The sequence below is a fragment of the Eupeodes corollae genome, chromosome 3 (genome assembly GCF_945859685.1).
Source record: "Eupeodes corollae chromosome 3, idEupCoro1.1, whole genome shotgun sequence".
NCBI classification, from domain to species: Eukaryota; Metazoa; Arthropoda; class Insecta; order Diptera; family Syrphidae; genus Eupeodes; species Eupeodes corollae.
In genome coordinates, this window is record NC_079149.1 from 135,434,786 (window position 1) to 135,448,705 (window position 13,920).

The 13,920-nt window shown below is 32.5% G+C and overlaps 1 protein-coding gene across 1 annotated transcript in view; it reads right to left on the reverse strand.

Moving 5' to 3' along the window:
- LOC129952885 (rab3 GTPase-activating protein catalytic subunit) overlaps nt 1-12,317 on the reverse strand; it is a 60,036-nt gene extending 47,719 nt beyond the window's left edge. Inside the window, exons 1-2 of the mRNA XM_056065816.1 lie at nt 10,952-12,317; nt 10,711-10,883 (exon numbers count right to left, since the gene is read on the reverse strand). Coding sequence (XP_055921791.1) covers nt 10,711-10,883; nt 10,952-12,211 — 1,433 coding nt within the window. The 5' untranslated portion in view covers nt 12,212-12,317. The remainder of the gene's footprint in view (nt 1-10,710; nt 10,884-10,951) is intronic.
- Nucleotides 12,318-13,920: the final 1,603 nt, after the last annotated feature.

The following is a 13,920-nucleotide window of genomic DNA, read 5'->3' on the forward strand; positions in this document are numbered from 1 at the left end:
GTGAGAATGAATATTGAATTTTGCTCTGCTTCGTCTGAGAAAATTAGAATTAGAAATCTTAGAAATATAAACTGGCCAAGTAGTTCCACTTTAAGTGTTCTATTTTCTTTGTATTCTCACCTGTCAATTTTACTTTCAATGATCAACTCTAACCTTAAATACTGACCTGTCAAAAAAGTTATAACTATAGGTTACAATGTTGAAAACCAGTGATAGCTGACTTCTAAGGTGCCAGTTATAGCTATCATTGGTATTCATCATTGAAAACAAACATTGTAATTTTTTTGACGTTCGTTTATAGTTAATAAATAAAGTGTCTGTCATTGAAAAAAATTTTCTGATTGAAATCCACCGAAAAACTTTTACTGACAGAAGTCTGTCATTGAAATTGGAACAAAAATCAGTGAAACCATTCGTTTCACTTTTGAACATAAAAGTATCAGATGTTCAGGAAAATGAATTTCAGTCCGGAAAATAGAAAAATACAGTTTTAGAGAAAAATAAATGTGCAATTACACTCTTTTTCCTCAAAAACATTTTTTAGGTGATTTCCGATCGATTAGTATATAATTTTCATTTCTAATCGAAGAAAAGCGTAGTCAAATATCGATTCAAAAATTTTACCGGATCGATTTCAATGACAGCTGTAACTGGCTCCTAACTGACCTGTCAAAAAAGTTATAACTATAGGTTTCAATGTTGAAAAACAATGACAGCTGACATATAAGTAGTCTCTTATATCGTCTGAACCTGTCCATTGGTTTAATTTGTCCCAAGCTCTAAACAAATGAATAAATCACAGGTAACAGATATTCCCTGGAAATCTAGTTTCCTCCAAGGTCTCAGCAAATTTTTGAAGCATTAAATTGTTTTCTGTTTTCAATCTTGATTTTCTTTAAATTCCCAGCATTCGAGCTTTGTATAAAATAAATCATGTTGCTCCTCACAGTTTTCAAAAAACAATATTCTAACATTTATTAATCTTTTCAACCATAGAAAATAATAATCGACAGAAAAACTTGATGCACCCCAAAAAAAACTGCACTACAAAAACTTCCTTTTTGAATTTCGTTCGAACATATACACAAACAAAAATATATAAATATGGTTTATACAAATTAATTTAAAAATTAGAAACTATATTCTAGCTGCAAAAACATTGTATTATAAAATTTAAGAACATATCTTAGAACATTTAAATAAAAATAAAACTAAAAAAAACACCATAAACATATTCAAACTTAACATGGTTTTAAATTTAAAAACAAAATATAAACAAAAAACTTAAACAAAAATATGTAGGTGCTAAAAATTGTTAACAATAAATATAATTACAAATATTATATTGTTAACATTTTAATTAAAATGCAAAAAAAACTGTACTTAAAACATAAATCAATTAAGTCAAACCATAAAACATAAACATAAACTTATAGATTAAAAATAATGTAAAATTATACTCTGCATATATTGTTTTAATTTTTGTATTGATTTTATGTTTTATTTTAACATTTATTTTTTTTTCTTGTATAAAAATAAAGTATTTTTTTATTAATAAAATTATTGTTTCTTTTTTTATTTTTTATTATTAAACCTGCCTCTTAAATATTTTTGATAGACAAGAATAGTTTTGCACAGTTTACAAGTTCGCACACAAATTTCCATTTCGGAGGACACAATATTTCTTTATTATAGTTTTTGAAAAAGACAAATTCGTCCTGAATGTTTGCTCATTTTTGTGCATAACAAAAAGAAAATACAAACATTTGTTTGTATGTTGTGTATTTAGTTCAAAGGAATTCCCATTAGTCCTTTTTTTTTCTTGTGTCGGCCAAAAAATATCTCTACAGAAAGGACCTTTTTTGCATTTACAAAAACTACAAGCGACGACGCACGAGGATAACGACAACGACAACAACGACGACGATGATGATGATGATGATAATAGAACAAAACTTTTCACTTCGTTGGATACTTTAAGCAATGACACACAACAACGGTAATAAAGAGCAACACACACTGAATATATCCTGAAAAGCTCGAGGACACGAAAGTCGACGACAACAGCGCGAAGGGTTGCTAAATACAAATAACGACAAAAATAGCAATTGAAATAAATGTTAATAGGGATGCAACTGGAGAGAAATTATGTTTTGCAGCTACACATTTACGGTCCCAACTTTATAACTTTTAATTTTGTTTATTTTAAACTTTTTTTTTTGATTATTTTCACAGTAGGAAAAACAACAATGTATATATTTAACAAAAACAATAGAAACAAAAAGAAAAAGAAAATTAGGATTAAGTGGAATCGATGGGGCATGTGTAGAAAAATGTCAGCCCCAAATCGCATTCAAAAGCAAATGAACACAGTTGAGAGTTAACGTTAACATTAAAGAATATAGATATAGTTGAAAAGATTATTTCTAAAAATTGTATATTAAGAAAAAAAAATAATATAAAATCACATAAAAATACCGTTAGATTACACAGAAAATTATATACGCTACTATTAATGGGAACAACTAAGCATAAAACATTAAAATTGCTACAAAATAAAAATTATTAGATGCTAAGAAAACAGAAATAATATAAAATAAAAGGCTTTGTAAATATTTAAACAGAAAACCAAAAAGAGTTTTAAAAAAAAAATAGTTTAGAATTTAACTTAGATTAAGTTAATTAATTATTATTAAAATAATATATATGCAAAACTGCCTTAGCACGAAACTTAGAAATTATTATTAAACATAGAAATAGATAAATACGAGTATACAACAAAAACACAAAAATAAATGCATACTATTGTTTGTTGGGTTTTATTTTAGCTACTTATATAAACAAATAATAAAAATATAATATTGTTTGCTAAAAATGTTATAAACATTGCACTAAAATGCATACATGGAATTTAATATACGATGCTGTGTAAAGTAGTACATAATATTATTGTAGGGTTTTAGATATTTCGTGTATGTAATTAATATTAAAAATATATATTTTTAATAAAAAAAGGGAATATTTATTACTTTAATTAGGTAATCTCGTGGGGGTATATTGCAGCTAGAGGTAAGTAAGCACTTTTTGGTAATTTTAAGCCATTTATGGATAATGGCAGATGAACCATGAGATCACCATTGGATCTATTGCTTCAAAGCCATACTGTCGGTCATTAAGAAGCTTCCGTTCTTCAAGATATTTCTTGAGCTGTTAATTAATCAGCATTTCCATGACCTTGAACTTAGACGGTGACGAAGATTCGCCTTTTTTGGGAATAGGCTGGACAAATGCAATTTCCCATCCACTCGGAACGAGACTTGAGGAGTAGGACAGATTAAAAAGCTTACGCAATGGTTTTGCCAGCGATGAAGAACGCCTTTTCAGAACAATAGAGGGGATACCATCCGGACCAGCAGATTTATATTATGTTAAGATCTTTTAGGACTCTCGCTACAGTACGAGTGCGAAAAAAGATTTGCCCCGTAGAATCATTAACTCGATCAAGTACAGGCGGAGTCATAACACTCACTGGCAGCGAACTGCCTAGCAAAGAGATTTGCTTTCTCTAAAGAGCTAACAAATGGAGTGTCATTCACAACGAGCGTACGCACCGAGGAAGAGGAAGAATGCCTCATATTTTTTACAAATGACACTGATAAGTATTTTTTTCCGTAATTTTTGGTCATTTAAAAATTTGGCCCGTCGAATATGGGCGTTGCAGTTATTCCTGGTTTGCTTGAACTTATTCCGGTTTTCCTCAGTTGGATTGGCTTTAAAAAAAACGGAAACCTACCTTCTTAACCCTCTTTACAGCTCGCATCGAACCATGCGTTTTCCTTAGGTCTGATGCTTTTAACCCTATTCGGGATAAAAGTTCACATTCCCAGGAGAATCAAACTTGTGATCATATCAGCGCTAGCGTCAACATCACTATCGAGGAAGCATAGTGACCAGTTAAAGATCCTGAAGTAAATATTGAGACCGTCCCAGTTGGCTTTCTCGTATTGCCAAACGGTTCTCTAAGGAGCTCTTTCTTTAACTGGAGAGTTTTTACGCGAGATATTTGCTGATATGACACAATGTTCAGATGTGCCTAGAGGAGATAGAACACAAATAGTTTACTTATCAGTGTCAGAGGTAAGAAACAAGTCAAGAGTGTTTTCTGCTCGACCTACCAAGTCCGATATTCGAGTGGGCTTGTTGACCAGCTGAGTTAGGTGGTTTAACTCTGCGAAGATCTCAGCACACACTCCTTCTGGTGTTGACTGGCCCGTATGATGAAGCCCCGAAGAATTGGGTACATTGAAATCTCCCGTAACAACGATTTCAGTGGGACGATAGGACGAAACAATTCTTTGGATGAAATCGGACAAAGCATCAAATACACGAGAAGTTGATACTCTGTCTAAATTTGGTCTTCGATAAAGGAAGCAGTAGTGAATGATTTGCTTATTCACGGAAAATTTAAACCACATAAAATTGAAAAAAGAATTGATGCAGAGACCATATTGTGGCAAAAACTGATAAGCAACATCATTCCTAATGCACATGGCGGGACCATGGTGGGAAAAGAATAATGGCACCAAGTTATACCCTTGAATAAAGAATTGCCCACTACGTAGCCACTAGCTTTGTGATTGCGACCATTGAAAACAAACATTGGATTTTTTTTGACAGGTAGTTTATAGTAATCATAAAACATTTCTGTCATTGAAATAAAATTGCCTGCTTGAAATCCACCGCCAAATTTTACATGACAGAAATCTGTCATTGGAATTGTGTGAAATTGGAACAAAAATCATTTTGTTTCACTTTTCAACATAAAAGTAAAAGTTCAGGAAAATGAATTTTAGACTGGAAAATAGAAAAATACATTTTTAGAGAAAAACAAATACGCAATTGTACTTTTTTCCTCAAAAACATTATTTGGGTGATTTTTAATCGATCAGTATATAATTTTCATTCTTAATCGAATGGAAACATAGTCAAATATCGATTCAAAAATTTTCCGTATCGTTGGAGACTATTATTTTTACAAAACCTTTTTTTTAAGGTAAGTTGAATGTTTAAGTGCAGTTAAGCGGTTTTTTATTACTACATAACTGCAAACTTGTCTATGAAAGGGGAACACTGAAGTTTAGGCACTTATCTTAGTTCAAATTTTGGGGATTTAAACACTATTGTAAACTGAACTGTAATTTTCAAGGAACACGTTTATTTGTTTATTTATTTATTTATGTAACCAATCTACGAATTTACATTCAACAGATTTCAAATTAAGTACATGTATAATACAATTCAATTTATAAATACATATTATTACATATTATATATAAAATTAAAAAGTAAAAAAATTCAATTAAATAAAGTAAACAATCGACTTTTAAATAAGTTTCTGGACATCGATATATCTAAACTAGAATAAAACATATTAAATAAATTATAACTTGTGGAAATCGGTTCCCGTTGTCCATATAGCGTATGATGGGTATCAATTGAAAAGAGCAGTCTGGCCCTTAAGGAAATTGAAGGATCATACAGTTGCAAGCAGTTAAGCAAACTCTCGCAATCAATAGTTGAAGTCAAAATATCACGAATAAACATGACACTATACATTTTTCTTCTCGACTCAAGAGTTTGTATTCCAAGTAAAAGGCATTTCGAATTATAAGAATGATGGAAACCTTATATATTGTTTTCATAAATATTTCAAAGAGCAAATCTGAGAAATTTGTTTTGAACATTTTCAATTCTCTTTTTATTAAAATCAGTTGTAGAGCTCCAAACAACACAGTTATATTCAAGAACAGGACGCACAATACTGCGATATAGAGATTTAATAGTGTATTAAAATTCCAATGAGTTTCTTTTGACGAATCCAAGTAAAAAATTTGCTTTGGATACAATATAATTATTTTAAAGTTAAATTTCAATTTAAAATCAAATATAACGCCCAAGTCTTTGAACTTTTCAACAACTTGTATCGGAAAATTATTTAATGAATAGTTTTGAATAATATTTAACAAAGTTCTATTGTAGGCCATACAATCGCATTTGTCAACATTTAACAACAGATCATTTGACTTGCACCAATCAACAAATGAATTTAGATCATTTTGAAGCCGAAGACAATCATTTAAATTAGAAATTCGAGAAAAGAACTTTATGTCATCAACATACATTAGGCATTGAGAATTTTTAAGAACACTTGAAAGATCATTAATAAAAAGTAAGAATAATAAAGGGCCCATATGACTACCTTCTGGAACACCAGAAGTTACTTTAATCTCTTTTAAGAAAAAGTCCCCGATCTTTACATATTGTTTTCGACCAAGTAAATATGAAGAAAGCCATTGAAGTAGTGGTCCATGGAAGCCATATGCTTGAAGTTTCTTTAAGAAAATGTGTAAATTAACCCTACTAAAGGCTTTTACAAAGTCTGTATAAATCACATGAACTTGATTTCGATTGCCCAGAGTATTAATGATAAAATTTGTGAATTCTACTAGATTAGAATTATTAGACCTACCTTTCCAAAAACCATGTTGATATTTACTTACACGTTGCTTTATTATAGATTTAAATTTATTTTGAACAAGGCTATCTAAAAGCTTTGGAACAACAGGTAGCTTAGTTATTGGTCTATAGTTCGTTACTAAGTTTTTTGATCCAGATTTAAAAAATCGGATCAATGATAGAGACTTCCCACTCATTCAGGAAAATACCATTGGAAATAGATTCATTGAATAGTTGTAATAGGGGAATAGAATGAGAACTTGCACAATAAAGAAAAACAATAGGAAAAAATCATAATATATCTGCAGTTTTTGTAGGTTTAAGTTTAAGCAAAACATCTTCAATATCAGTTAAGTCAAATGATATGCTAGAACAATCAAAAATAGATGGCAAGGCATTAATATATTGATAATTTATTTTTGAAGATGTAGAAGTGTTATAAATACTTTCAAAAAACTGTCCAAAAAAATCTACAATCATTTTCGGATCACTAGTTTTATTATTACCAAAAAACATAGTTGTTGGAAATCCAGTAAATTTCCAAAAAGATGTTGGAGATTGCTTTAGATTACTTTTAACAGAATGAATATAATTACAATAAAGAAATTTTGAAAGAAAGACAACCTTTTTCCAAAGACGAGAAAAAATTTAATAAGAATCATGGGAAGGTTTTTCTTTATATTTTTTAAACGCTGCATTTTTGGTATTTTTCAAATTTAAAATTCGTTTATTATACCAAACCGGATGAGAGCTAACTTTTCTGTTATACATACGTATACAATCATTTAAAACATTGTTAAAAAAGAATTTAAAATATTGAAACTTTTCATGTTTATTTTTATCCAGAAACTCATTTGACCAGTTAATATTACTAAAACAATTATTTATCAAAGATAAATGTTGAACAAATGTTTTAAAGGCTTCTAAATTACTTAAACATAATAAAACAAAATTAAATTGGGTGGCGCAACAGTCCGTTGTGAACCAGGTCCTAGTGACTTACAACTCTCAAACATTCCTGTGTGCGAGTACTGGTGTCAGGAATGGAAGGGACCTACAATTTTAGCCCGTATCCGAACGGCTAATTTGAGAAAGCACTTTTTCATGACACGAAAATAAATATTTAATATAAATATTTAACTCCCATAGGAAGTTATTGTAATGGGTCTAATTTGTCAAAATAAAAATTTTGACATTTCTTAACGTTTCAAGGTCCCTAGTCAAAATAAAAGATTTTTAGAAAGATGTCTTTGCGTGCGTCGGTACGTACGTTCATACGTCCGTACGTTCGCTACGTTTTTTCGTCGTCCATAGCTCAAGAACCAGAAGAGATATCGATTTCAAATAAATTTTGATATACAGATAACAAGGCAGAAAGATGCAGAAAGGACTCTCAAGAAAATTGCGTGGGTGGTTTTTTGGTTAACTCTAAATACCTCACGAACCAATGACGCTAGAGACTTGAATTAAATTTTATATAATATATTGTAATGTCAACCAAACAAGTATATTTTTGAAAAAAAATCCAATTAACGGTTTTTATAAATCAAGAAACTGGAAAAAAATTGTCACCTTGAAAATTTTACGAATACAAAATAATTTTATCTCCAAAACAATTTTGGGCAACGAAAAATAACGTTTTTAACATCTGCTAAGATTTCGAGAAAAAGCGAATTGACAGTTTTTTATAATAAAAAATAAAAATATAAAAAAGCATTACTTAAAGTTGGTAAAAACTGATTTTCGACTTAAATATCTTTTCAAAAATTTGAGGTTATGGCTGCCAACTCATTTTATCTTATAAGAAATATTGTTTTCAACATTCGAAAAATTTTTGAGAAAAATCGAATTGACAGTTTTTTAATAAAAAATAAAAACCTAACAAAAAAATAATACCAAAACTTGATAAAATTTTACTTTCGACTCAAATGGCTTTTCAAAAATTAAAAATATTGTCTTCAAACTTTTTTCTCACCGAAAGTATTGTTTTCGATATTCAGTATAACAGTCAGTTTTTTCATGAAAAAATACAATTTACAAAAAATAGTTCCCAAATTAATTTCATTCCCAATTTGTAAAAATTTTAAAAATGCAAATTGTTTTCGACTAAAAACTATTTAACAATCTTGTTGTCAAACTTTCAGACAAATAAATAAAAAATATAAAAAGAGATAATTTGCCAGTTGGCTTAAATTTTAGTTTTGTTCTCGCTCAAATTGAAATTCCGTGTTGCCTTCGACGCCGCCGTTATTCAAATGCATAATTATAAAGTTAAGTCCGGTATCCGCAAACAGGCTTGCCAGATTGGGCTATTTATCGGATATTGGGCTATCTTTTTCCAAAATTGCCGACAGAAATTTCAGTATGACAGCCCAATCATAATTGGGCTATAAGTAGCCCAAATCTCAAATTCAAAATTTGGAAGAACAATGGAATAAGCTCCCTTTATTCGATTAGAGTCCATTTTTTCCCTCTAAATTTCCAACTAAATTGAAAGAATTTTGGACAAAGTTGGCTCTGAATGTAAAAAAACATTTCGGGTGAATTAGTTTTCGGGGATTTAGCGTATTTCGTAATGCAATTGTTAACTTTACCTGTGAGCAACGCTGTAGTAGAAAGAACATTTTCTTTCATGAATTGTGTAAAAACAAAACCAAGAAATCGATTGACTACAGCATCACTCGATGCAATTATGCGCTTACGTATTGATGCTACAGTTAAAAAAATTTGTTGTAAAGATATTTTCAATCAATGTTCCAGTGTGATAAAAATGCCCGTGACGATGACGATAACTCTGATAAGATATCGCTTTTCTAGACTGATTTGCAGCAGTTACCCTAATATGTTAAATGTGATAATATGTTAACTTTTCTTTTTTTATGGACTTATGTTTCTTTTTTCGTTGTTTTTTTTTAATATAAAAATGTATTTTAATTTTTTTTTTTAATAAAAATGAATTGTGATTGAAGTTATAAGAAAAGTTCTGTTTTTTATTGGTATTGGGCTACTATTTGGGCTACTTTTTCGGCTCCGATTTTGGGCTACAAAAATTTTTAAATTGGGCTATGAAACTAGTTCTAAACATAGCAACCCTGTCCGCAAATTACATATGTAAGTAAATAGACACATATTTGTGAATGTATTCATAAGGAATGGAAAATGGCAGAAGCGAACGGAAGTAATAAATAAAAATGGTAAACTAATACTCCTGTCAAATAATGGCCGTAGCCAGGCAAAATATTCTAAGTGGTTATATTCAGTGCTCTTTTTTAACGCAACTCGAAAACCTACAAACTTTTAAGCAAAACAAATCTACAGAAGGGATGGAAAGTTATCAGTGTGGGTCGCATCCCAGCCTCATTTTTTGTTTTGTTTTTAGCACATCTTAGAGGCATGGAGACAATTAATTAATTATGATGTTTGGGATACTTTCCCAAGGCAATTAAATTTGATCAAACAAATCGTTTTTACTATTGCAATTAATCTTAACTGAGATCTGGGGACTGTGCTGGCCATTGTAACACGTCAATCAGGTTTTCTTGAAACCACATCTTAGCCGTATTGGCCCTCAAAAATGTCCGCATGTCCATAACATTATCTCCTCCGTAGTGTAACGTGGATTAAGCGCCTCTTTGGCTGGTCTGCGAACACGACGGAAGCCATTGGAACCTTTGAAATTGAATTTTGACTCCTCCAAAAAGAGTACGTCCCTCCATTTTCTAACGTGCCAGTTGATGTGGTCATCAGGAATAATTTTTTTTCTAGCCAGCTTGTTTTTGGTGGAAATGAAAGGCTTTTTTACAGCTTTGAAAGATTTTAGTCTACCATCAACAACTCGTCTCCGACTTGCGCTCAGTTCGAGTTGGCGTCGTATTTTTTTTCATGATATAAAAGGGTAATTTTTTAATTGATTAAATTATTTCAGAATACTGCCATTTTGTTGTTTTTCTTGGTCTACCACTTCGAAGAATCGTTTGGAAAGACTTTTTGGATTTGTAAAATTTAAAAATCACTGATGTTGGAATGGAATATTTTTCCGATATTTTAATTTGACTCATTCCACTTTTATTTCAAGTTTGAACTCAATCGACCCAATGGTTAGGGCTGTAGGGGCGTGGACAAACAGACAGATGGACGGAATGAGGGTTCCACTCTATAAAATTATTTAATTATTAAAACAAACAATAAACTCACCCAGGTATTTGCAAACAATTATCCAATCGATATCGTAGTTCTTCAGTAAAGTTAGCCCAGAGCTGAGCCATTCCACTCTTACCACCAAAATGTGCATTGCAAGTGGCCAACAAACAACTCAACCTCGCAACCAAAGAATCACATCCTGCTGACTTAATACGGAGTGGATCGAACTTTAAAAGAAAAATAAACATTTCAAAAACATGTTTTCCAATAAAAGTGTTCAGAATTATTGATTTACCTTGTTCTTGGCATTCTTGGAATATGGAAACAAAGCTTCTGCTTGCATATCCGGGAAGATATAACTTATCATTTGCAACAACTCGGCGTCCTTGATGGGTCCAGCGAGTTTCTTTTGAGGTGACCATTTCCTGAAGGGCGAAGCAGTCACATCAAACTTCGACTTGGTAAGTTGATCCAAGGGATTTGGTTCGTCTCCAGTGGCACTGCCATAACTCCGTCCAACATAACTCTCTACCGTTTGAATGCTTTTCTGGAGATCCAAATAATCGTCAAGAGCACTTGACAAATAGCTTCTGGCTCTGGTTTTAGCGCGAACTGACCACGCATGAGCCTTCGATGCCACAAAGTCGGTGTAGTTGGCCGTGTCAAGAGCAACATTCTCGGCAATATCTGGCCAGCAGCATTGAACCAACAATTCGGTCTTTGAATCACTGAAATAGCCATATGGCAGGGCTACAAAGTAAGTTCCCTCCATTGGAGTCTCATCTAAAAGAGATTCACTTTCCGCGGCTGGGTTGACAAAAAATGGAACCTTCATTTTGTGGGTGTACTTTGTGATGTTCCCTAGAGCGTAAGTTTGACGAACCGACACCGTAGCTGGCCGATTAGAGCCTCCGTTTCGCTTCTCCTTGAAAAGGTTCAGCAGTCCAGAAAGGTATTGACATGAGGGTAGAGCATTTTCCAAAGCCACAACATCAAAGTTGATCCTCACGGATTGGCCAACCCAAGATCCGAGGAAGAAGTTCCATGACGGATTGAAGACCGGAATGAATATGGGAACGGCTGAGTTTGACTCCGCTGCGACGACATTGGCCGAGCTTAAAAAGAAGCTGCAGTCATTTGTATTAGAGATGTATCCATGAGCTTGCTCCACCAAAATAAAACGTCTCAAGCCATACCACTTGGCCAAAAGATGAGTGTCATTAGTGTCCGAAGGACAGAATGTATTCTCGAGACAAGTGAGGTCAGAGAATAGTTGTGGTTGCTCCGGGATCGTAGATTCCTTGGTCTCATCCTCCGGGATTTCAGCTTGATAATAACTGACAATGAATTCTTTCTTGCCCAACTTCAAAGTCTCGGTTTTGATGTTCCAATTGGTATTGAAGAGTTGGTCTTTCTTGAGTGGTGGACCCTTGTCTGGGGCGGATAAATTCCAATCTTGAATAATCTCTCCTAGTTGTGCGTTAAATGACTCCCAGTCGGATTTGGTACTGAAGTCTTCACGATAGAAACCATTTTCATCGATTTCTTCAGCCATATTTTGAAATTATCTCGAGGAACTTATTAATATTTTGATTTCTTTATTTTTTGGACAAAAATTCGCGACGATAACACGACGACGTAAATAAAGGAATTTTTGAACTGTCAACAAAACAAAAACAAAAAGACAAAAACAATGTTGCTATAAAAATGGGAATCACCAGTTCAGGGAATGAATTATGGGAGGTGATTGGTAAGGCCCCTTTCATACGAAGAAGGATACAATTAATGGCGGATTAACATGTATTGTTTCTATAATCGCGAAGAAATAGAGAGCAAGGTAGATTTATATAAAAATCGGAATGTGTAATAAAGAAACTTTACAAAGATGAGCATGATCTGAATTATGGTGCTTCCTACAATCTGTACTAGATTTTTAGACTACTATCACTATGCTGCAATTACACGATGAAATTGGATGCATGTGACACTTCGAACAACATAAGTGCAAAAGAGAAAAGAAATTTAAAAACAAAAGACGGAAGAAAATTAATAAATGTCACCATGTGTAAAATGTTCCGTGCGTCTATTTGACTTTTCTTACTGCTCTTGTCTGTTTTTTTCTGAACTGTCAAAATGTATTCCTGAATATACTTTCAAAAGGATGGAGTAACAAAAATCATTTCTATATTCTTTTTGTGCAGATTTAAAAGAGAAGATTAATGTCGATCCACCATAAAATATCTGACGATTAAGAAAATTCTTATTTGCGCTAACAATTGATTGTAACTTAATTTTTGCATTTGATACATTTTTGTAAATTAAGATCGTAAAGTTGTCTGTTACAAAAATCCACTGCTGAATGGAAGAAGAGATTAGGAAAAAATAAAAGGTTAATTTTGTCTTATCAATTCGTAATTTAAATTTAAATTGATTGTGAAGAGTGGAGTTTATTTCAAATTGGATTTACGCCCTTTTAAGGCTGTATGTATAGGTTTCTGTTTACCCATTCCTAAACACGTTCAAAGATGTCAATTTTCTTCCGCTTGTCCTGCTATAAATATTATTCAACAAACTTTTTCCAAGGATATGTAAAAACTCTTGCAGGATTCGGCTTTTATTTCTCATCCTCCTTAAGCCTAGTACATACTTCCACGTGAAGTGAACGTTCGCCAGTGGAGAAAGTGAACTTTTGACATTGCTCACTGGTACACACTTGTGAGTACACGTTGTGAACATGCGGAAACCAAATGTCAAAGCTTCACCAACAGTTCCCGTACATTTTGCACGTGAATTGCCCGTGAACGAAAACTCTCCACTTTGTTCTCCACTCAGCTTCACGAGCAAGTTCACGGGTGAACCAAAAACTGAAATTTGTATGGGTTCACGAGATGGTTCACAAGTATGTACTAGGCTTTATCCTTAAACACGTTTTGAGGTGTCAATTTAATTCTGTTGGTCCTCCATTGAATGTAATTTGCAGAAGTGTCAGTTACTCCAAATTCAAGTCAAGTTTATTGGAAAGTGAAATGTTCCACATTAAATCCAAAGATAATTGAATATACAAAATTCTTCATGTGATGACAGAAAACATGCGTTAACCCTGAAGCCTAGTACATACTTGTGAACCATCTCGTGAACCCATACAAATTTCAGTTTTTGGTTCACCCGTGAACTTGCTCGTGAAGCTGAGTGGAGAACAAAGTGGAGAGTTTTCGTTCACGGGCATTTCACGTGCAAAATGTACGGGAACTGTTGGTGAAGCTG